This window comes from Ursus arctos, unplaced genomic scaffold, assembly GCF_023065955.2.
Source record: "Ursus arctos isolate Adak ecotype North America unplaced genomic scaffold, UrsArc2.0 scaffold_4, whole genome shotgun sequence".
NCBI lineage: Eukaryota > Metazoa > Chordata > Mammalia > Carnivora > Ursidae > Ursus > Ursus arctos.
The window spans coordinates 79,748,319-79,773,462 of record NW_026623056.1 but is presented as its reverse complement, the minus strand read 5'-3'; the positions used below and the strand labels follow the sequence as shown (position 1 = coordinate 79,773,462).

The 25,144-nt window shown below is 41.6% G+C and overlaps 1 protein-coding gene across 3 annotated transcripts in view; it reads right to left on the bottom strand.

Annotated features, from left to right (window-relative positions):
* Positions 1 to 25,144, bottom strand: part of MAP3K7CL (MAP3K7 C-terminal like) — a 36,575-nt gene that overhangs the window by 10,094 nt on the left and 1,337 nt on the right. For 2 of the 3 annotated variants that reach the window (XM_026515580.4, XM_026515511.4), the window contains exons 3-5: positions 24,083 to 24,191; positions 12,023 to 12,084; positions 1,825 to 1,940 (exon numbers count right to left, since the gene is read on the bottom strand). In XM_026515580.4, coding sequence (XP_026371365.1) covers positions 1,825 to 1,940; positions 12,023 to 12,084; positions 24,083 to 24,191 — 287 coding nt within the window. Of the gene's footprint in view, positions 1 to 1,824; positions 1,941 to 9,294; positions 9,337 to 12,022; positions 12,085 to 24,082; positions 24,192 to 25,144 lie in introns of those variants that run through there. The other variant, XM_048215195.2, reaches the window with a different exon arrangement.

Below are 25,144 nucleotides of genomic sequence, written 5' to 3'. Positions count from 1 at the left end.
CTTAGGGAACAAATAAGATTAGTTATGCAGAAATAGCAGGGATGTTTTCAATAAAAGGCCGCATGAGTCACTATTGCATCGTTATCCTATTTTTTAATGAAACACACAAAAATATAAACTTACAAAACATACGGTTTAGTGGGTGAGCTCGCATTGCCAAAAAAAAGGCCACCCGTGAGTTAACTGAAGTAAGCAAAGTCCTCCAATACTTTCAATCTGAAGAGTTTACAAATAAATACATAATTACCTGTTTTTTCTGTCTCAACAGCACAGTCCACACACATACATACACACACACACACACGTGCACACACGAGGAGATACATTTATAGGCTACTGATGATACAAGTCCTCCTTTAACTTCCCCGTGGGTATTATTAATAAGCTTCTACAGCTCCTTTAAGAAGGTTTTTTCAGGACTCAGATTGTGTGCAAATGTGTAATCTGAGCATTCCAACCAATTTATGAGAACTCTCAGACCAAAAACAAAGTCTCAGATTAATGAGGGGAAGTTGTGTTTTTTTGATCTCCTCATAAATATCTTCTCATCCCCTTTAGCCATCAGTCCAGGTATGATTTTATGTTTGAAGCACAACACAGCAAGGAAGTAAGAAAAGGTTTGTTAACCGAGGTCGTACAGTAAATGCAAAGTCTGACCCTACAACCCATACTGCTCCCCACCATGTTATTCTGTCCAACCATCATTCTGGAGAGTGGGGGGGTGGGGGGCAGTCTTCAAAGAGCCCCAAGAATTTTATAAATTTCTCAGAACGTATTTCACTTGCTTTGATTTAAAAACTAAATAATAAGTACATACCATCTATCACTCAGGAAGAGGAAGTGGGAAAAAAAGTAGAAAGTTAAAGAATCAAAACATGTTTGGATCACGTGTCACACACTCAACAAAACTCATTCAGCATCAACATCCCATGTACTGGGCTCGGCTTCAGAAATACGGTGCAAAGCGACACCCGACTCTCCCTGCTTTCAGGGATTAAAAGCACTTAGTCGTTACCATGTAGAAGGAGATGCAAATATTAATCAAAAGATCTCACTAATAAATGCATAAACAGGGTCTACACAATGCTAGGGCAGAAAGGGGTCTGAGGCTTTGAAAGTATGAAAGAACGGGGATCCCTGGGGTAGACACTGGTAGAACCGAGTGCGATTAAAAAGGAGGAGAATTCTGCTAGAAAAAGCTAAGTGTGAGTAAAATTAGAATGCTTTAATTAATTAATTTAATTAATAGAACTCTATAATTCCCTCCAGCAGAACTGGAATGGTAATGGAAGCTATCAAGATTACAAAAAAAAAAAAACCTCCTCGGGCTATTGGCCTATAAAACGCAGTTAGTCAACTAATACATTTACATTAAGCCAAAGATCCATCCCACTGGCTTCTGGACTTGACGCAGGAACTCCACCATTAAGCATTAATCAAAATTCACTTCAAGCCAAAGTGCTCTGGGGCCTTTGGGCACATCCGCAGGGAACAGAGTGTGACTCTGGGTGGTATTCTGGCATTTTTAATTTCCTGAACAAAAAATGCTTATTAAAAAAATTAAGTTTCAGGTAGGAAGTCCTCCTGCTGTTCTTCTCAGTACTCCATAAAGCAAAGCATTTTGTCTTCAGCAGTTCAATTTGGATCTTTTCTATTATCAGACATGATACACACAGTGGCCTAGTAACCTCTGAACCACAGAACGTCACTTGCCCCCATCCCTCCCTCTCACCCTCACCCTCGCCCATTCCTTCCCTGCTTCCCCTGGTCCATGACCAGTAGACAGTACTAAGAGGCGAGAGAGCTCAGGGGGACGGTACTTACTTCCTTTCCTCAAGCAGAGCGATCTCCTTTTTGACCTCATTGTATTCCTCCGCTATTTGGCAGTGCTGTCTGAACACCTGCATGGATTCCGGCGAGTCATGACAAGGCGGCAGAGGCTTCACAAACAACAAGAAGAAGAAATCAGTCCATTTCTTCGCATCAGAAAACATTACCAAAGATGTCGATCTACTGATGTCCTTTAGAGGGAGATTTTTTGCATGAGAATAGCACTGTCGGTCAACATTGGACAGAGTTTGGCTGATTCTACTTGACCGAAAACACTGAGGTGGGCTGACAAATTTCCCCACATCATTCATGGGCATTGTCCGGCCTGAGCCAGAACTGCGAGGCCCATGACATGATCATTATTGGCCAAGCATTGGAGTGAAAATAGGTCTTCTACTAATTCTCTACTTCTCTCCCGAAGTCTTAAATTCTGCTTTGGAGAAGGGCTGCGGTGGGGAAATAGTTCAGTTGTCTGCTTTAATGACCCCTTGCTTTCTGCACCTGTAGCCCAGAGGCATAATCTCATCTTGGGGAATGGAGTAGCCCTCCAAGAAAGGCTCTCTTCTGAGAAATGCAAACAAACTGAAGAAATGATGCTGGGCTGGAAATAAAGCTTGCAAGGATTAACAAACCCCATGAAAGACCAAACCCCAAGTAAAACGATGCTTGTCACACGTGAGGCCGAAAAGAACATGGATTCTTATCTTTGTTTCTCTCCCATCCACAAGGAAAACAAAGGCCAGCAGGGCAAGTCTTTAGACCCTGACATGTTGAAAATCTTACTCCTTTCTAGAAATTATATTTTAAAGAACAAGCTTTCCTTGAGTTTATAATTCTAATTTCTAGTTAGTAACAGATTATTAAAAACATTACCTTAAGAAGCACTAGCTAATAGTCTTTTAAAGAGTGTTTTAATCACCCCACTCAATTATTTATAGAAAATGGTATATAGGGGCGCCTGGGTGGCACAGCGGTTAAGCTTCTGCCTTCGGCTCAGGGCGTGATCCCAGCGTTATGGGATCGAGCCCCACATCAGGCTCTTCCGCTATGAGCCTGCTTCTTCCTCTCCCACTCCCCCTGCTTGTGTTCCCTCTCTCGCTGGCTGTCTCTATCTCTGTTAAATAAATAAATAAAATCTTTAAAAAAAAAAGAAAATGGTATATAATATCTGAGAAATCAATTTCATTGTTAAGTGCGCTCTTTGGTCTAATCCTTTTCTCGCTAGAGTCTATATATGTGAGTATGTGTCTGACTAGGTCATATTCTCACTAATTTTGTATTCAGAAATTAGGAGCTATGCGTTTCTTCCTGCTTGCTCCTCCCTTTGTATTCTTAGAGGACAGAGATTTCTTTGGGTGTTGTATTCAGCAAACCCACCCAGGACGTAATAGAAATTCTGTAAAGTTCTATAAAATCCTATGAATTCTGATTGATAGATAAGATGACCCCTCCTATTTATCATGAGGCCTCCGATTAGAGGTTTTCTAAAAGAAATAAAATTTGAAATAGATTTGCATGGAATTTACCTTTATATGGAACATCTCATGTCCATATTCATGGAAAATCTAATAATAATTGCATTATGGAGCATCCTTCCCTACTGCCCCATGATCACATTCATAGCATAAACTCAGCCTGCTGGAACCATTACCATCTTTCTTTGTAGAAATAAAATGAAAAGTACTGTCCAGTAGTATTACAGTATAATGCACCCCATGAGACAAAGCTCTTGCCAAAGGAATTCAGAACTCCCGGCTCCTCTGGTCTATGTCCTAGAAATCACCACCCCCTCATCAATTTTCACCTGTTACCCTGGCAAATTACCAGGTATAACAGTAAGGAGAATGAAAACAATTTACTCCAGGCACCCTAGCCAAGTTGCTATTAAATCATCTGTGCCCCATGTCCTCACTGGAAGGCCCTGAGACTCTTCACATCCTATTTCCTGTCCTTATGAACATCACATAAACTATACCCAGCTCGTTCCATAACTTGCCACTACTTGTAGGTACCTGGAGTCACAAAATTAGCATAGTCACCTATGTGACAGCCAAAAGATTCTAGGATTCCATGCAAAGGGTTTATGTCCTTAAGGAAATAAATGAACATAGCCATGTACAGGAAGACATACGCTTTGTGGCTATAATCAAAAGGGAAAACTGAAAGTTACATATGTGTGTGTGTGTGTGTACACGTGTACATATAACAACATGTAATAAAGTTACATATAGAATTTTTTTTAATTTATGTATATAATTTTCTTAAGAAGAGAATATACATTTACATATATAATTTTCTTAAGAAGTGGAGGGTCTTTTCCTCCCCCTTAGCTTGCCACCTTGCAATCCTTTTTATTACATGGAAAGTTTTTTCATCTCTTCTGTTTTATTGGCACTTGTTATTTGTGGGAAATTTGAAGATCTTATGTGTGGGTAGTGTGATCGTGCCTCTAAGGGCATATGGGGACAGGGAGAATTTCAGGATATATTCAGTACCCTCACATGCTCTTAGCAGGACAGTCATGCTACTTACACATAACACTATTTTCAAGATTTCCCACAATTAAAAAGTAGTGCCAATTAAAAAAGGAAAAGCCAAAAATACTTAGTGTTCAGAGTCTCAGGGAATAAAAGGATGCTAGGTGTCACTTCAAGCCTCCAGCTCTCACAAGCTCTGTCTTCTCCCAACCTGGCATATAACTTGGCACCATTTCCAGTTCTCCCAATTTGTAGGAAAGCATTAAAGAGCAATAGAGTAGATTTTTTTAAGCAAGGAGAGAAGTTATATTGCATAACCCACCACAATATTGTAAAGTCATTTCATTAGTTGCCAGGGGCCAGGGAATGAGGGAAGAGGGGAAAATGAGGAGCTGTTTAATGGGTATAGAGTTTCAGTTTTGCAAGATGTAAAAGTTCCAGACATTAGTTGCACAATAATGTGAATAGACTTAACATTAGTCAACTATACTCTTAAATATCACCAAGATGGTAAAATTTGTTATGTGTTTTCCCCGCGATTTTTTAAAAAGTTAATGCAAAAAAAGAAAATTGTCATTAGAGCTTTCTGCTGCCCCCACTCATCTTCTAAGAATTGCTGCAAGGATTTACCATCTGAGGCTCACTTCATATGCACCTAAATGCTCTCTCCTTCCCAAATTTCTCCCCAAGGAACTTAAAATTTCTCACCCTTTTGTATCTAGAGCCATTCGCCACAAACCCTAAATGTCATTAGACAAAACAAAGTGCCCCTGACAGCAGGACACGCTGTCTTTAGAAGGCCTTTGACGTTTATCCCAACCAAAGAAACTCGTCAGAGGATTTTTTAAATACATCTGGTTTGCATTCCAATAAGAATTCTGGTGAAGAAGAGTATTAAGATATTTAGGTTTGTACCCCCAAAAAAGTAGAACCGTAGGTCATGAGGTGTTGTTCTGTACAATATAGAACACTGTTGTTGCTTTGTGATCCCGTGTGTGTGTGTGTGTGTGTGTTTGTGTGTGTGTGTTTGTGTGTGTGTCTGTGTGTTTGTGTGTGTGTGTGCGTGTGTGTTTGTGTGTGTGCGTGTGTGTGTTTGTGTGTATGTGCGTGTGCGTGTGTGTGTGTGTGTGTGTGTGTGTAGCATCCTAAGGTTTTCACGGAGGGTGACTCTCTTACATTCTTATAACCCTGCAAAATAAGAGATAATATATGACCAACAGCATTCATTGAATAAAATGAAAGTGTTTGCCTGAGGAAACGGATTCCCAAAATTCAGGCACAATAATCAGGTTTCCAGTGTAAAAATGGAGCTATCGATAGGTTTATATCATGTGACGTTTGAAATGTTGAAACTCATGAATTAATCAGTCATGCATGGGTTAACAATAGCATTTAACACATGTTCCCATTGAAAACTAGAAAATAATAGAAAACAATACTTGTGGTAACCAAATGAAAAAAATCTATCAGCTTCTTGGAATAAAAATTAACAATATTTTGGGGCGCCTGGGTGGCTCAGTCGTTAAGCGTCTGCCTTCGGCTCAGGGCGTGATCCCGGCGTTCTGGGATCAAGCCCCACATCAGGCTCCTCTGCTGGAAGCCTGCTTCTTCCTCTCCCACTCCCCCTGCTTGTGTTCCCTCTCTCGCTGGCTGTCTCTCTCCCTGTCAAATAAAAAAATAAAATCTTTAAAAAAAAATTAACAATATTTTTGCTTTAATTCTCATTGCTTTGTTTTGACTATTCTCGTCCAAGGGGCTTTCGTAGTCATCGTTCCGTGCTGGGAACAGGCGAGCGATAAATAGACTCTTCATGTTGACACTGAATTTCTTTCCACATCAGGAGAAAAAAATTTTCCTTATTTTCTCCATAATTACGCTACGACTTCCCACACTCTGGATGCATTTCTCCCACACTCTTGCCTAAAGTATGAACTACTGCATTCCAAAGACAAGGAATCCAAAGATGCTTGATTTGAAAGTGAAAAGGTAAAGGAGTCCTGCGGGATCACGGAAACAACCCTTCCAATTCACTCAACACCTTGGTATCTGGCCCACTCACAATAGAGCCAGTTCTAAGAAGGTTAGTCAAGATAGTCTGCTAACAGCGACTCAAGCCAACTTTGAAACACATTTTTCCAAGACCCAGATTGGGGTTGGGATGAGGTCAGAGCCCAGCAGGGGGCCCTTGCTCCTCACCCCCTTTCCTCCCTCTCTGCCCCATCCCGCGGCTCCCTGCGGATGGAGCTTATAAGGGCTTTAAATTACACACAGCGTGAGCGAGTCGCTACTACCCCTGGTATCCACCCCAATCATCAGGACAGATTTAACAAGATGAAGTAAGAGAGAAACCGCAGGTTCCTGTTCCAAGAATGCCGGCTTGAGCCACACCATCCAGTCTCTGCTCTCTGCCCGGGGTTTATAGCAAGCTCCTCCTGAAATGGACTCCCGTCCTCTGGAAAGCGCCCCGTGGGAAAGGACCCAGCCAAGCATCTCTCTGCAAGGGGCAAAGCCAACTTAAGTGCTTCCGTTTTCTACTTGGCTTCTTCAAATACTACTGGCCCCATCCACTTCAAAAAATGTAAGAATTTAATTTTCCTCTCCCAGCTTCCCACACAGAAGATTATATTTAGGAAGCTAAATATTCTACAGTTGCTGAGCGGACTTTTTATTTATTCCTTGAATCTCGGTGTTATCTTTATATGGGGGGGGAGGATGGAGGTATCTGGTTTAAATTTATGTTTTATTTTAATGTCCCCAAATTAACAGGCACAATTTGTTAAAACTAAATAGAAAAAAAATATCATCAGGACTAATTGCAATATTTGAAAGCTCTGTTGTCTTAAGGTTTAAAACACTTTTGAAAATATTTTAAGAATTGTTGGATGGCTACTGGGGTTCCCCCCACCGAAAAAAAAAAAAAAAAGGTAAGGCGCTGTAGTAAAGCTCCAAGGTATCTGTGTATATTTCCCATGTGGTCACAGCAGCCAACAAATGATAAGATACTTTTCAACATACGTATGAGAGAGAAAATGCAGACATTTTCAGTGTTTTCTATGGGATTATGTCCTAATTACATTTCCCGATGGATGTTCAAGACAGTGTAGCAGAACCCCAGAATGCTAAGACTTCCCCATTTTCTATCATTTTCCTTTCCAAGACATCAAGCAATACACTGATGTAAGACCTGAAAGAAATTTCTGGAGAGACTGCTCGGATAACAAGATATTACAGCACACAACTGAAGCTAGGAAATTGTTTATTTGTGGAGGTGACATCAGTTTCTGGACTTACTAGACTCTGTCTGAGAAAAGGCAAGTTCAATGTGTACCACAGAGACACCTGTCACTGTCTTCTCAGATTAGATGGGAGGACTTTAGGAAGGACTGAAGCTATTGCTCAATTTGGCTTAAAAAAAAAAAAAGTCATATTGTTTTCAAAGTACCTTAGCTTAATGAAAAGAAGAGAGGGTCAGAACCTCTATCCCTAACTCAAATATCCAAAGAGATGCTTCTCTTGTCATTTTACACATACAAAGATAAATTACTGGCTCTTAAATACTTCATTCAAAAAACTATTTCACTAGAGAAGGAAAGTAACGTTAAATGAGCAATTATTTTGCCAAGCACTGTGCTGGATCTACTCATTATCACATTTAACTCCCACAATAACAATGTGAGATCAATACTGTTGTCTCCACTTTGCAGTTCAGAAAAGTGAGGTTTAGAGAAAGTAAACAATATGCCCCAAATCGCAAAACTGGTAGATATGGAGCTGAGATCCAAATTCAGGCCAATCTTATGCCAGTGCCCATGTTCCAGTCATTGTAATTCCTGTTAGGAACTTTGTTACAATTTACTATTACCATATTCTCTACCTGATTATAAAAACATATTCTTCACTGCAATGCAATTAAAACCACATTACAGCTTAGCTTTGGAGCATCTGTAGGTCAAACGAAGATCTCCAAAACAAAGCAACATGGTTAAATTTTAAGACAAACGTGGTGCCGACTCAGACCATTCTTTGGAACAAAGAGGGAGGTTGGGCATGACCTCCTTTTCCAATAGAAGGAAACTGAGCCTAACGAAAAATAGTGATTTTTCAGTCATTCTTAGAAGTGGACATAGAACTGAGCTCCCTTCTTTGGAGTGTGTTTGCAAAACCAGCTCTACCCAACTCCTGCCTCTAATAGGCAGAGAGAATTTAGAAACCAAGTTCCAGGAAAGGGATCTGCATAAAATAGAATTAACCTACCCATTGCCCCCGGGCTGAGGCCTATGGCCCACAAACGAATGTTATAAAGAGATGCTCCTTTTAACACCTACCTTACCCCAAAGTCTCTTGCCCAACCTTTTGCATTAATAGAGACATCAAGAGAAATGTTTGTCACGGCTATTCTTGCACAGGGCTTTTTTGAGCTTCTGTGAAAATAGAAGCACCACGAATTACATGCTGCAACATGTCCACATTCTTGGCAAAGCAACAGAAAAATCTAGGGGGTCAAGTTGGTGAGAGAGTATCCACCGAAGAGCTACTTCTAGCTGCATTTTATAAACAGCACAAGAATGTGTAATGGATAGCAGAAAGCCAGAACCGGTTTTACAAGGCTGTTCTATCGCCCCATGATGGCAACCTCACGAACCAGAAACTAAAAAAAAAAAAAAAAAAAAAAAAAAAAAAAAAAAAAAAAACCTCTACCTATGGAAGTAATTTAAGCAGTCCCTAGGTTTCCCGAAAGCTGTAAGGGAAAGATAGCGACCGAGATGTGGAGTCCAAGATCGAGGCGGAAACAGCAAATGTACTCGGACCACAATTTGACCTCAGGTTTCTCATCCCTGAAGTGGAGACGTAGTAGTTAGCTTACACAGTTATGGCGAGGCCCGAATGAGATTATTTGCAGGGAAGCGTCACTTGCCTAGCAATACTCAGTGTACACGGTGGGATTTAAATCTGAGGCTATGCAGAGAGTAGGGCGGGCAATAATCACCTGGCATCATTTGTTTTTCATCTGGCACGTTTTTAAGGCTCCTGTAGAGATAATCAAGAGTCAGTTTATCCTCGAGCAAATAGTGACAACCACAAGGCACTTCGCGTGCCTTTGTAACCTAACTTTTATTCTTCCGTAGAGGATTATGATGGTCGGTAAAATTCCAAGAGCCATTACTATGTGATGAAAGCACATGACACTGACTGTGAAGATGGCCTGCTCCCCAGAATGGATTGCTCCTTTCCTACATAAAGCATTTTCATTGCTTTCAATACAGAGACTTCCTGCTGCAGAATGGCTTAAATGTATACGCTTACGCTAAACATGGAAAGAAGAATCCACTTTTAGATGTCATTTTCTGTGTTAGCTTTCCCCTCTCACCGTATTGTTTTTGAGCCCTTCATGCTCTGGAGGACAGAATAAAGGTAGCAGACCGCAGCCCCAGACGGGGCGACCCTAACCAAATGGTTAGGACATGGACCACTGGTAAATGTTTATAACAAACTTGATCATATCCTTCACCCAAAAATCAGGCACTCGCTTAAGTGATTTAAGGTGGGAAGCTGGGAATGTTCCCTCCATTCATGAAGATGTAAAGCGATACCATATTTTAAGGGTAGAGGATGGGGGGGTTCAAAACCCATGAGCCAGAAAGCAGCCTCTCAATGGCTTATCTCGCTAAGGATCAATGAAGATGAAATAGTCTCATTGGATTCAAGTAATTAAATAGACCTAATTTCTAATACATATGTCAAATGGAATTAAAACCATAAAATCCAAATGCATCTTGCGATGCTCTAATAGAAAAATTGTCTGGAGAATTGTAAAGAAAGATCCGTGAATCAGGGAAGACCATTAATGTTCCCAAAGGCAAAAAAAAAAAAAAAAAAAAATTGCCAATACCAAAAAAGTAGAATTAACCATCCATCATTTGACAGAGGAACCAGAACCTAGATATGTTTTTACTGTTTTATTTCCAAAACATGTATATTCCTTATTTTCCTCTAACTCCCATGATAATAAAACAACTCTGAGGTGACAGTAAAATAAAGGAAAAAAAACAACTGGGACTGGCGGGGGAGAGAATCTAGTTTTTCTCTAAAATCCCAATTATACCACCAGCAGCGGTGCATCTTCCCTTCTGTGAGGACAGAATCGAAGCGGGAAAGTTGTGTGTGTGACGGAGCACACCAGGCGGGAAAGCAGACGGAGAGCGGACTCGTTCCCCATGGTGACAGAAAGCAATACTCAGGGTATGTTAGTTATCGGGCACTGGGGGAGCTGGGCTGGAGACCCTGCGGGGGGGGGGGGGGCAAGAGAAGGTGGAGATAAGATAGCTGAGAGCTGCAGAGGAAATTTTAGAGGAGAACAGAGCTGTCCTTTGACATCTGTGGTGATCAGCATAACCCTCCCACCTGCTGCCCACCCTTCAGGCATCTCTGCATAAGAGATACCAGTCTGTTGAGGGGGCTCTCTGTTGGAGGGTTGTGACGGCACCCAGGACCGTGGCAGAGGTAAGAAGGAGGACTCCTCCAAGAAACCTAGTCACACCTGAGTCATACTGGGTTGAATTTTTTTAGAGACCACTCCAGTACTAGAACACCAGCTCTTCAGATCTGACCTGGCTACTTCCAGGTTTTTTTAACTCAGCTGTGCCAGGTACTGAGATCAGAACCGGAACCAACCAAAAAGGACATTGTCTTGGGTTGCACATGGGCTCATTCTTGGTTCTTCCCACCTCTGTTGAGGGCTATTCAGGACCAGGGGTCCCAAATGTGAAAGACTTCAGGATACCAGTCACACCCGCCAATGGGAAAAGCTTCTGGGTGTAAGACAATGGCGGACATCAGACCTAATAGGACGTAGAGGTTATAGACCCCACCTAAAGTTTTTCAAAATCAAAACATAGAGAGGAAAAAAAAAAAAGTAGTGACTAAGTAAATGTCCACGTGCAGGATTCAAGACCCCTGTTAGATTTGTCTAAGTGTGACTACAAAGTGAGGTATTCAAGAGCACATCTGACCCATGGCTAGTATCCAGGTCTTTGGGCAGAAACTCTTCCTAAACCCATCTTTGCCTGGAATCAACATATGTCATCTAAAGAAAGTTGAAATGTCATAAGTCAGTTCCTTTAGAATGATTCTGGCGTACTAAAATGGGATCTCTTTGATAGATCATCCGTAAGCTCTGCACATGAAATAGTTTTCTCATGGGTCAAACCAGACAGTATCGGAACGTTTAAGTTAAAATCGTTATATTCTATTGAAAGTTGTCGTCAGAGGACTGGGGAGGAGTTGGGGGTGGAGGAGAGAAAGGAAGATTATTCTGGAGCCTCCTCTCCACCCCTAGCCCCGCCCATGACAAGTCACCTCTGCACGGTTTATCACTAAATCACTAATTCGAAATGGGCCACCAGTGCAATGGCACAGAGACATTCCCTGCAAAGGAGGGCAGGGACCAGCCCTGTTCCCAGGCTCCAGAAGTCCTTAAAAGGAGGAGGTTGCTTACGCTGTAAATTTTTTATATTCTCGTGCAGTCGCCGGATACCCAGACAGGGACGTTACATGTGAGTTGCATGACTTTGGAGCTCTAGAAGTGGAAGGCTTGATGACTTGAAAATTCCCCGCTTTGTCTCCAAGTCAGTCTTTTCTCAATGAGGCCACTTGTCCATTCACTGTATCTCATGAAACTAAGGAGGAAAAAGGAAAGACTCTGGATATATCCTTACCTGTAGCTGCTGGTCTAATTCTGGAAAGACCAGAGGAATGGCGTCTTCAGGAGGTGTTTCATCTAGAACATGAAAATAAAAGGATTCTTCATTATAGAGCTCTTTCTCTCTTGGGAGGTGTCCTGCTCCCACCATCTTTGGACTTCTACGATTAAATCATCAATATATACTGTTTCAAGTATTCTTATCGCTCGTTCCCACCACAGGTGAGGACACAAAGAATGCAGAAGGCAATCTTGTTCATTTTTGGTATAACCAGAAGCCTGGAGAGCATAGCTGGCCTGGCCAAAATTTTGCAAACAAATATCCGAACCCTCAACTGTTCGGTCTGGCAGCTCCACAATTCAGAAGCACTGCTTGTCCTCCATATTCTGATGGTAGCCACAACCAGATTTCCTGGTATGCAGGAAAGTGCTTTAACAAAGCGCTAATGAGGTGAGCAGAACAACCTCAATGGGACAGGAGAATGTGTTAGTGAAAAATAGAAGTTCTCCTCTGAGTGACTTCAACGTGGCAAGCTTTGATGTCCTTACCACAAACCACCACCACCGGCAGTTACCCAGAGCCTCGTTCCGGGTTCCCGCGGGTAACAGGCAGCAACCCAGTCACAGTGGTCCTTCCCCGCACGGCAGGCAGCAGTCCCCACCTGAGGCCCAGCGCACTGCCTTGACGTGGGCGAGCCTGAGCAAAGAGAGCCCTGGCCACTCTGTCCTCAACTGCCTCAAACTGACTGGCAATAGGCAGGTGTTGCTGGATCAAAAGATGTTCTCAGAAGCATCCGAGGAAACCTGAGAGGAGTTTGGCCTACAATATCCAGATCCCCCAAATGTCTTCGAGAACATACTGTGACCCAGCCGCACTGCTAGAGGACAGCCCTTTGTCAGCAAAGCCTGGTGTGCCCAGGCAGACTCTGGCCCTGCCGGGCCATTCATTCCCATCCCTCCCATGTGGACAACACCTACCCCGGGACAGATGACTATGAGAATAAGACAGAAGAGTATAAAAGAATCGTTTAAAAACTGAATCTGTTCTACATCGTAACAAAGAAGGGAAAGTTCATGGCTTTTATGTTCTCACTATCATGACCAAACCTGTTTATAAAAATGTGCTGTTCTGTTTGAACAAGAGCACGTGCTATGGGCCATACCCAACTCAGAACCAAGTGCCCTCGCCCTACTCACCGATAGCATAGCCCGGAATAAAACGCAGCACGAAGGGGCTGCTGGCTTCTAAGCATTACAATTCTTTGAAGGCATCGAAGATCAATTACCAGAAAGATAATTCAACCCAGGACAGTACTTGCCTCTGCCAAACGCCTCAAGGGCCACAGCAGTTAGCAGCCTCTGGCGTATTTTAGTCAAGAGTCATGTAATAATACGCCCGTGTAAAAGTGGCTTAAGGCAATGATAAGGCATCACCAAATTTGAATCCGCTTTTTCTGGTGCCTATGCCAGACGATGGATGCCCACGGGTTCACCAACACTGTCCAGCCTCACAGAGCAAGTAGAAATGGGGAAGTCTTCCCGAGACCCTTGCTGTCGGCTGGAGGACTGAATCAAGAGGACACAAGGAGATCTAATCGCCCTCTGGCTGCTCTCTTCCTACCCAGAATGACAACTTCTGCCAGATACTGTGGCTTTCCAAGTCCCCCTTCGTCTGCAAAGACCTGGACAAAAGACAGAAATATTCACGTGTTGCTACTGACCCTTTACAGGTAGCCTTCATTATGAAACCGACAGTTCGTAAAATGGATGTGGGTCTAAGGCACATTTCAATTTACTTCAATAAACTATCGATAACCCAGACATCATGATTATGTCAGTTCATTGAGTTCAAGGCCAGAACAACTTGGCACGGGTAAATGGGAACATATTATACTTCGACATCCCAACCCTAATAGTCATAGACGAACAGGCACTTGTTAGAAGGAGAAACCACTTCTGTAAAGTACCAGAATAGACAGTGCCTTCCAGAATCCTCAAAGACAGCCAGGAAGGGAGCTCGAGGCTTCCTGGGATTTAAGCCACCTTGCTGCCTGTGAAGTCACACTCCTTCCTGCTTAATTATAAAAAAGAAGAAGCAAGTTATTCAATTGCTTGACTATAGTAAAGTAAACAGCCAATACTGGTATGACCCGGAATTAATGAAGTACGTTATAGAAATCTACATCATCATCTATCGTCAAACCTTATAGGTAAGCATGCTGATAATTTTGAGGACAAAGTTTAGTATTGGATTTCTTGAATTAAAAAAAAAAAAGTCTAACTCACTGACATAGAAACACGCAACGGATGTGGTCATGACAACCAAAAGAAAGACAAGACTTTGGTTAAAGAATGGTTCGTGTTGGATTAATCCAAGTGGGAAATGGCAGCGGAAATAAGAAAACCAAAGACAGATGTAAGGAGACTACCGAGTCTGAAAGCCAGTCCTGCATTTCACTGCCTGATGCCATCTGGTTCCACTGGCATCCCTGCCGGCCAGAAATTGCAGGGCTTGCAAAGCTGCTTACAAATCTGCTCTGAGTTGATGTGCGGTGTGTTTACTTTTAAACAGTGGCTGCCTTCTTTGACTGGTTTTAAAAATAGGCAAGTATTCTAAAAGCAGAATGATGAATCACAGGATCGGGCCAAAAGGAAAGAAGGAAAATGATTCAGGCAGACTAGTAGCACAGCTGTTCCACCAACATTTGGCCAAATCGTTGTAAAACATTTTGACAGTGACATTGGATCAGAGTTCCTGAGAGCCGTTAGGTTTGTTTTGACAATTCAGAAGCACAAAGTGGATTGTACAGTAGCTTTGCAAGAGACCCTCTTTCTGGGAAATTTGGCTTTTTTTTTAAAGGAGAGAAGTTAGTAGGTATGCTTATAATATGACAAAATCAGAATGCAAGTACATTTTTATTAAAATATATTTATTTGCCAAATAGTCATTGAATGCCTATGATGTGCGAGGCAGGGACTCAGGCTCTTGCTAAATTGCCAAATCACTTTATCGTGTTTTTTAACATATTAATATGTTAAAAAATAATTCATCGGCTTCATTTTTCAAAATGCCCCTGTGGGCTTTAATGGACCAAGCAAAATGTTTGCTAAGGAATTTTTAAAGAATGAAATATAAAGAAAAGAATTTAAAGGGCTTTTTTTTTTTTTTTGATTAGCAGATGTTCACTGCCTGTTTTGCCAAACAACGTGACTAAGTCAATGGTACTTAAGATAGAACTTTCTTATTGGTATCCCGACCATTATGACATGCCATAGTACATTTCATGATGGGCTCGTCTCAGCATCTACGGAGCAGCTGTTGAGTTGCTTTTGTGGTTATTCTGTTTCAGATTTCCTTACGTTGTCTTCTCTGTGTTTCTCCATGAATCAGATAAGTGGGACCCACCGAGTCTGTAATCCAAAACTTCACTGTTATTTAGCAATGAGAGCTATGTGGTCAGAGTTTTCAGAGAATGTCGCAGCTGGACGGGGCTGAGCCATCATCTGGTCCAGGACTCATTGTAGAGCAAAGGACAAGGGCCCCAACAAAGGAAAGGCGTCTCATAAGACTCAGGGGTGTACCCTGCCCTTCTTCACTTTCTGGTCCATGGGCTTCCTGACTTTTGTATTTCATGAGTCAGTGAAATATTCCTCAGAACATTGGGAATCATGCTTTAGTGTGTCCAACTTTTTATTCAGCTAGTGAAGATGACTCAAAACTACTACCATGTATCGTTAGTATCTCTTTATGACAGAACATTTTAGCCCCCAAATCTTAAGACAAACATAATCATAGAAGAGTTGTCCATTATAATGGATAAATTTAGCTTTAGAAACAAAAGCAAACACACACCAAGAAAACCTCACTGCCATGCCCATTTGAGAACCACTGTTCTAGTCAACGTCTTGACTGGACTTTGGGATCCGTTATCTCCCCCTTCCACTGGGCTATCCAACCCGCGCATACGTGGGGGCAAATCCTTGGTGGGAAGAGTTTAGGTTTCTACAAAGATAATGACAGAGATAAGCCATGCTCAGAAGACATTCCCAAGCCCCACCCCACTCCCCAACCAGAAACTCAACAGGCAGCCCTGCCCAGAATCCATTCCATCTGACTGCATTTTCTGCTGTCAGAGCTGGCCCCATGGGCATGTGTCTGCGCAGACACACAGAGCCCTTCCCCCAGGTGGGCCTTGCTCCTGGTGTAATGCTCCAGCGAGAGTACTTGAAATTCTTGGACAAGTAGCCCTGGGTTTTTGTACTGTGACTCCACAAATTATGTAGCTGTCCTGCCCACTGGTGTCCTGGAGACCATCGTTCAGGGCACCAGGAACAGACTGACACTCAGGAGGTGGATGGGTTTGGGCAATGGCTACAGTGCCAAGGTTCATGCAAAAATGTTCCTGAAACTGTGCAGCTCCTAACCACTCAAGACACGGTGGGTTAGTCCACATTCTATAGGGCTCAGGTCAGCCACTTTTTAATGTGGACGATCAACATCATCTCTTTGAGACTTGGTTTCTCCTCTCCTGTTTCAAAACTTATTAGTAAAGGAATGCATATGTCAATTCATTCAGCCTAAAGCCTGGTGCCCAGGAAATAATCAGGGATAATAACAAATGCTTAATATAACTGAGCTTACTTTCCATTCCTTTTCAGCGTAAACCCAACTGAAGGGGTAATGGGGGGCAAGCACTTGCGTGAGGATGTGTGCACATGAGAGTATGTGTACGATGGTGGGGGTTGGAGGTATTATTCCTCATCTAAGTAATACAGACAGTAGGCAGGGTGAGAATCACTGTTTCTGGTTACTTTGTCTCCCCATGCCGGTTATGAGAGATTTCCCTGGTGCAGCCACAACCTCAGGTCTCCTGGGTTTTCTCTCTTCATTTAAATCTGAATTTAAGAAGGGTTTCCCTTTTACTTCCCTATCAAAGCAAACACTTTCTATATGAAATATTGCAAAAAAATTTTTTTAATTTATGCATGAAAGGTCTTTGGGTATTTCATTTTAAATCTAAATCAAGATTCATATTTTATTTTTAGAAATAAGTGATCTAAGGCTCCCGACTCACATTACAAATATATCGAAAAACCTTTTTAAAAATATCTGTATACTTTGGTTCTTGTTAGAGCATCACAGCATTTCGAGACACATCAAAAGCTTTTTGAAACTTTGCTTCCTGCTTGTTAAACACTGGACATGTGAACCTTTAATACACATTGGATTTTCAGGGCCCATCAAATTAAAAGTACAGACATGGATATGGATACAGACAGCGATTCCGTATGACACCTCGCAGATTGCCAGTTCTTTATAATTAATAGTAGTCATCATGTCACCTCAGCCAGTACCTACAAACAAGATCATACATCGAGGGACGCCTGGGCGGCTCAGTCAGTTAAGCGTCTGCCTTCAGGTCAGGTCATGATCCCAGGATCCTGGGATCGAGTCCCACATCGGGCTCCTTGCCCAACAGGGAGCCTGCTTCTCCCTCTGCCTGCTGCTGCCCCTGCTTGTACTCTCTCTCTCTATGACAAATAAATAAATAAAATCTTAAAAAAAAAAAAAAGATCGTACATGAAACAGACTGAATGACGTTTCTCCACACAGAGAGACCTGATTCAGTTTAAGGACAGTTTTTTTTGTTTGTTTGTTTGTTTGTTTGTTTTTAAAGATTTTATTTATTTATTTAACACAGATAGAGACAGCCAGCGAGAGAGGGAACACAAGCAGGGGGAGTAGGAGAGGACGAAGCAGGCTCATAGCGGAGGAGCCTGATGTGGGGCTCGATCCCGCAACGCCAGGATCACGCCCTGAGCCGAAGGCAGACGCTTAACCACTGTGCCACCCAGGCGCCCCTAAGGACAGTTTTTATGCTTCTCAGAAACATTCCTCTAGCCACTGTTATTATAGCTATGAGTTTCTAAATCTTACCAATGTATTCTTTTGTAAGAATATTTTTACTTATTTAGCTTATAACATATTTGCCCAGAAACATTTGCTCCAAAAAGAGTCAGTTGGAGGTATATTTACTTCTCAGCATACCACCAAATAAAACTTACTTCTACTTTTCCTCTTTCCTGCTCTATAAAAACATATCAGAACTAACCCATCTCCACCATTTCCCATGACGATTGTGGAAGCTCTTTGCCGTCAGAAACAATCATGCCTCTCTCTCATTACATGGCCCCTACCTTCAAATGGGTCATCAAGCAAAAACAGCCCCAGGGGCCCAGCTTTGAATCCTTTCCTACTACTTCTTAACTGCTTGATTTGAGGCAAGTTCCTTAACCTCCCATAGCCAGTGGTCCACATCTATAAAATGGGTATAATGACATCTTCCTGCAGAGTTGTTGCCAGTCTAAACTGATGAGATAAGTAAAAGCATTTAGTCATAAACAATCACTTCCCTTCCAGCCCTGTGGCCTTAAGCGACAGATATCAACAAGTAAGTCCAGCTGTATCTCAAAGAACCTTCATCTAATATCGGAATAACAAACTCAAAGTGGTTACAGATATTGTATTATTGATTTTATAGTATTTGATGATTACGTTTCTACTATGGTTCTCAACTCGATGCTTTGTAAAAGATGTAAATATAGGAGACCCCTCCCCCACACTCCCACTGGACCTATGAGGGATTTTGACCGCTTGTTGTCCCAGCATGCTGAGACAGCTTTGGAGGTAGGGTCAGAGTTAGGAAAGGTGACTTGAAAGAGCTCAAAAAGGCTCCCCAAACCCCTATTCTCCCAAAGGCCATCCTCACCCTTCACTGGCTGGCAAAATTCCAGGGGAATCTTTAACCCTTGACTTCCTACCATTTTCTCTGTGGATACGCAAAAAACAAAAACAAAAGCAAAAAACAAAAAACAGCCTGAGAGATTTTTTTTTTAAAAGTAAACCTCAATATACATTCATTTAATGCTTAGTGTAGATGAGGTTTTCCAGAATCTTTCCAGAGAACAAGGATTCAGAGCATGGAGTGAAGAGAAGACAGGAACATTAGTGCCCTGAGGAGGGAGAGGGAAATAATACCCAAAGGTACCAAAGGTAGAAAAAGTTGAAGGAAAGCAACAATGACAAGAGACACTTCACCTGCGTCATGATTTGGCTGAGAACCGTCTGCGCACGTGCACACTCGACACTCACACAAAGCCCAGGGATATTAGATTCAACGCTATTTCAGCTGCTTCCTGTGATTCCCACTGCCACACAAACACCCTGGTATGTGAGGAGAACAGTAGTACTTGGAAGTGACATCGACAGAACAGGTCTTGGATTTTTTTTAACTAAATGTCATATGATTAGCTCATGCCCAGATATGAAAAATTCCAATAGCTTGAAAGAATTTTTTAAAAACAAATTTTGAAAGCTACCAGCTTGGGCTGATACTACTAGCATCCTTGTCTCCTTCTAAAAAAAAAAAAAAAAAAAACCTAAAAACTTAACAACACCAACAACAAAAAGAACCCCAAAGCCAAGGTCTAAATTCACACTTGAGTGTGGCAGATTTTATAGCTTGACTGAAATAAAGAAAACTCTCAAGTAATGAACATGAAATCCTCATGTCAGTCCAACTCTAAATTCTCTCCAACTGGAGAAGAGCCAGTGATTCTCTAATAACCCAAGAGATGGGATTCATGTTTCTCTTCTGCATATTTTCTATTGGGAAAACTAACTCCACGAATGTCCCAATTTAGAAAGTTAACTCTTTGGAATTCCCAGTTTAGAAGTAAGGTCATCACATCATTAGTTTATTAAAAATAGTCATTGCTGCCTCCAGGAACTGTGGTTAGCTCAGTGTTACTTAATCAAGGGTTCTGATGATAGTCTAGAAGAAGTGATTGTCTTTTAAAGGCCTTTCTCTCCCCCCCCTAAAAACTTGCTTCCTGTATTTAAGCCCCTGGAGGTCCACGGTCTATTTGGAGTCCTGTGGCACATTCTGCTATCAATAAACCATGATCAATTCCCCATCCAGAGCCAGTCTGTCACCGAGTCCTTTCAACCCTCCCTTCATAATGTACTCTGAATTCAGGCCTTCCATCCTGTCGTCTGATCCAGGTACTCAGTATGTTGTCTCTGTGCCGTTACAAAAAGCCTCTTCCACTCTCTCATCTCTACACATTCCAGGCTATTCTACCAATCGAACATTTACCATTTTCATCCTATCACTCCCTTGTTCAAGAACTTTTGACACTTGATTGTGATCAAATCCAAACTCGGTTGTTAAACTTTTAAGATTATATTGTTAATGCTAGTCCATTGCTATGTACACAGAGAGTCAAGGTAGAGCCCAAAGCAGAGCTCATTAAATGATATGCCACTCTTCCACCCTTCAGACCTCTGCTCCAGTTGACAAGAATTTTACTATTTCATGAATATATCATGCTCTTCCTCTTAGGTTTTGCTCAATCTTTCTGTTTGGAAGGAAAAGGAAGAATTGTTAAAAATTGTATAGCCCCCATTTTTGTGCCTGGTACCCAGAGATGACACCTTTGTTACACTACCTTTCAATACCCAACCCGTCTTCAAGAGCAAGCTGATCATCCCATCTCCCAAGAAGCTGTTCCCATCTGCTCTGGGTGACACAGAATTTTTCCCCAACTCTCTCATGAAACCCATAGGAGGGATCGTGCCATACTTCACGTTTGCACATCTCACCCACCTTTGGTAGAGTGCTAAAGCATAGAAACTAAGTTCAGCTAATTAGTAAGAGGAGAGGCAGGGATACCCAAAATCTGTCAATTGCATAACCAGTCTCTAAATAATCTCAGGCCAGTTATACTGTAAACTCTCTCTTGACATTAAGTAGATGTGGGAGATGTAGGTGGGACATAAAACTGCTTAAGATGTTTATGTTTTCCTTAATATGCCAGAATCAATTATCGTAAGTACAAGGACCAGTCAAGTCCTTAATTTGTGTCAAGCACTATGCTAAATGCTTTACCTGTATAGTCTTATTTAACTCTTACCACCACTGTGTGAATTATCACTATTTACATCTTGTGGGAAACTGAAGTTTAGCAAAATTGAGTGACTTACCCAAGATAACACAAATAGTGATGAAGATGGGTCTAGAAACCACGTCTTGAGGACTCTAAAGCCCTATGTCCGTGACCTCTACACCAAATCATCTCAGAAAAATATGCAAAAAAAAAAAAAAAAACCCTAATAACAGGCAATGATGTCTCTTTTCTCATGGACTCTGCTTACCTCTCAACAATAAGTCCATAAATATGGAATTACTTCCCAAAATTCCATCTTAGTTGCCCTGTTTGCTATGGAAATCTAGGATGTTTGCCTTTGTTTTCCCCCTAAATGTGTGGTCTAGAATGCACTGGAATTCAAAAGGCATGCACAGTGTGCGTGATGGCAAGTGTTGCTCAGTGTGACACTCCACAGGCTCCTTACTCAAGAATTCAGAGGGAGTGTCTCCAAATATCTGCAAAGCATCTTTCTGCACACTCACAACTTCGTATGCATGCAGAAATACAGATTGTGGGGCCTCCATCTGTCCCTGCTGCCCCAGAATACACAGGAGTAGGGCCTTGGAAAGTGTATTTTTGGTGAGTGCTCTCAGGTCATTATTTTAAGAAAGGTTGAGAAACACAGAAACCCACTCCTGCCTTGGATTCTCTAGTTAGATGCCTTTGTAGAGCTATGAGGACACATAGATCATAGGAAAAAATTTTTTTTAATTTTAGCAGTTTCTTTATAAATCTTCCCAAGCATCTTTTTGTGGAACTAGAGAGTAGGAATTACTTGAAATAAATGACAACCCCTTTTTGAAGCCATCGTATTAAAAAACATGAATTTCAAAAGTGGACATTCTTGGGATATTTGAAAGAGTAGAATGAATCAATCTAAATTGACTGATTAAAAAAACATACAAGAGCTCCTAGTCAGGGCCCGATATCATTCAAAGGATGGTGGCAAATTGATGACAAGTTGCATATCTTGTATTTCAAGGAAGAATCTACTTATGCAGTCCAAAGATCAAGATCCACCTCTCCATGGCTCTTCTTTGTATATAAATTAAATTCTGTTAAAATAAAGACGAGGAGGGTTGCTGGGTGGCTCAGATGGTTAAGCGTCTTTGGCTCAGGTCATGATCCCAGGGTCCTTGGATGGAATCCTGCATCGGGCTCCCTGGTCAGTGGGGAGTCTGCTTCTCCTTCTGCCCCTCCCCCCTGCTCATGCAAGTTTCCTCCTTCTCTCTCTCTCACAAAAATAAATACAACCTTAATTAATTAATTGAAGAAAGAAAGGAAACAGTACATTTATTTGTCTCATCCAAAATTATAATAATATTGCTTGGAATAAATAAGCTTTATATACTGAAATTGTAAGACTGCTGATCATAACAAGACTTGTTCTGCTCAAGTGGGACATGATCACAGGTAGTAAATTATACTTCTTTCTCCTTAGATTTAGAGGCTTACATGTATCCGTCTTGAAATCTAGCCATTCAAGTGTGAACTATTCCTCAAAATCTTACATTTATGAAATTCATAAGAGCGGGAGGGGCTTTCCTTTTTCTTTTTAGAATAGTGATATAGATTAATAGAGTTCAGATTCATCAGTCTAGAAACCTGCATTTAAATCATAACTCTGTTACCTACTAACAGCGCAGTCTCTGGACCTCAAGCTCTGTGTCTTCATATTGGCAATACCAATGTCTGCACTGCCTTGTTGTTTCTTTTAATATTTACTTACTTATTTAAGTAATCTTTACACCCAACGTGGGACTCCAACTCATGACCCCAAGATCGAGAGTTGCATGCTCTACCCACTGAGCCAGCCAGGCGCCCCTACATTGCATGATTAAAGATTTGAAATAATACATATGAATGCCTAATACAAAAGAGAAATGCAATTAATGTTAGTTGTCATTTCTTTGTTGGGATAGATTGGTTTGCCTTTTGGGAGGATTTCCCTTCCCCATGGTGTTTCAAGGCAACCCCTGAGTGGACATACAGGATAACAGCAGGCCATGGGAAAAGAGTTGAAAGAACAGATGATGAAAAGGCAAGGCTTCACCTCTTCTTACTCTAGAACATTCCTCCACTGGGGGCTACACAGTCCAAGAAAACGGGCACAGATGTGCCACCACCATAATCACTTGGTAGAGTAAAGCCGGAACTGGCTGTGTAATGTCAATCTTCACAGAGCCCAGATCCTTGCTTTGCATTATTTTAGGGATAAACTTGCTTCTTTTCAATTATTACTTCTTAAAACATTACCTCTACATGGGCAGAGTAGGAAGAAAAATAGATGACTGACTGATTGATAGATAGGCACACAGAATTAGCCCTCAAAAGACGCAAGGTTGAAACGGTAATGTTGTTTGAGCATGTGATTACGGATTTTAACAGATGACAGACTGAGAGCCAAGGCTGATGCCAGTGAAAGAGACCCAAGCATTCCCTCCCTCACGTCTGTGACCTCACACCACCTGAGGTCCCCATCATAGGTGGTGTAATTCAATATGTGTGTTAAGAGGTCACTGAAGGGAGTCATGACAAAGGGCTCTAAGTATGGCAGCCTCACCTCAGACCTTACTATTTCAAGAGGGTCTGCCTCACCTGTCCTGTTCATCACTCTGGCTGAACACTGTGCAGCCGGAAGTGTGGGAGCACCAGTGAGAAACCAGCATTTGGAACTCAGGCTCCAGGAAATGCTGCTGGAACCGGGACAGTGATATTTTTACATCACCTAACCAACTGCCAGCACTTTAATAAACGTCTCCTCACACAGTTTCAATGATGACATACATTGGAATCGTTAGAAATTGTTACAGCTCCAGGAATTTTATAATAAAAGAAAGTTAAATGGGGAAAGTAAAAAGGAAGGAGAAATGTGCTAAGACAACCAGAGGATGGGAGGTGGGGGAAGCATCACCAGAGGCAATTCTGGAAGCTACCCTCCAGCAATGCTTGATGAAAAATCACACGCCCCATCATTAGGTCATGCCAGGCATGCATTTTTAAACAGCCTGTGTGGAGCAGGAAAACATGACGGTAAAGCAGTGATGGGCAGGGAGGTGGCCCTCTCCCCGGGTGCAGAGCGTACCTGAGGCATTATCAAGGCTGAAGGCAATGCGTACTGGCTTATCCGCAGGTACCCTGGCTGTGCTGATCATGTGGGCACCTGAGCCTTGGTCTTCCCCTGGGTCTTCCAGCTGCAAGGACAAGAGAGAGCCACTGTCACTTACCCAAGTCATCCCTCAAATACTCAGAGGATCTTGGAAATTGGAGGGAAAGTTAGTAACCATTACTTTCTTATTTTGAAGATACTCCCAGTTCCTAGCTTTCTTTCCCTACATGGAAAGTATTCACCTGCCCCATTTAAAATTCTTTTTCTGGCTTATAAAAAAAAACTTGTTTTGGAAATATATATCCAAAATAAAATATACAAGATGGAGCAAAATCTCCACCCACTTCCCTTTTTTAGTATCCCTGCACACTGACTGGTCCAACCCTGGCCCTTCAAGGTCTTATATAGTGTTTTATTTTTAATTGAGGCAGATAAAGATGTCCTAATGGGACATCGGACAGCTTCGTATTAAGTTAACTTGTCACTCTCAAAAGCCAAAATTGGACCTGAATTATTGATCTGAATTATTGAATGATAAAGAATAAGCGATAAAGAATGAGTATCAGGGACCACTTCAAGAATACCAAAGACTATTGTAAAATATCCCACAGTTATATTACGAATATCATGTGCATTAAATATCTAATTAACTACTTGTAAATCTATCAAACATTTATCAGGTCGTACATCTTAACAATGTATGATACAAGCAAAAGACAGAACTTAAAAACATCCTATTGACGTTCTAATGTATCTGTACCATATAATTAATAAACTAAGAGCGAATGAATGGAAAAACATCCTACAGATGAGTTGGGATGGGCAAAAATACATGCATATTTCCTTGTTATAATAGAATTTAGCCCAAATACATTTTAACCAAGATATTTGATAATTTTTGTTCAATGGGACTAAGGAAAAGATATTGTTATAAATACATGATATCTTCATTATTTAAATACATACGTGCAACTTTTCTATTTTTAATCATGCATCCCTAAACTCTCTACTTTCCCTCTCATGTAGACAGTAAACCAA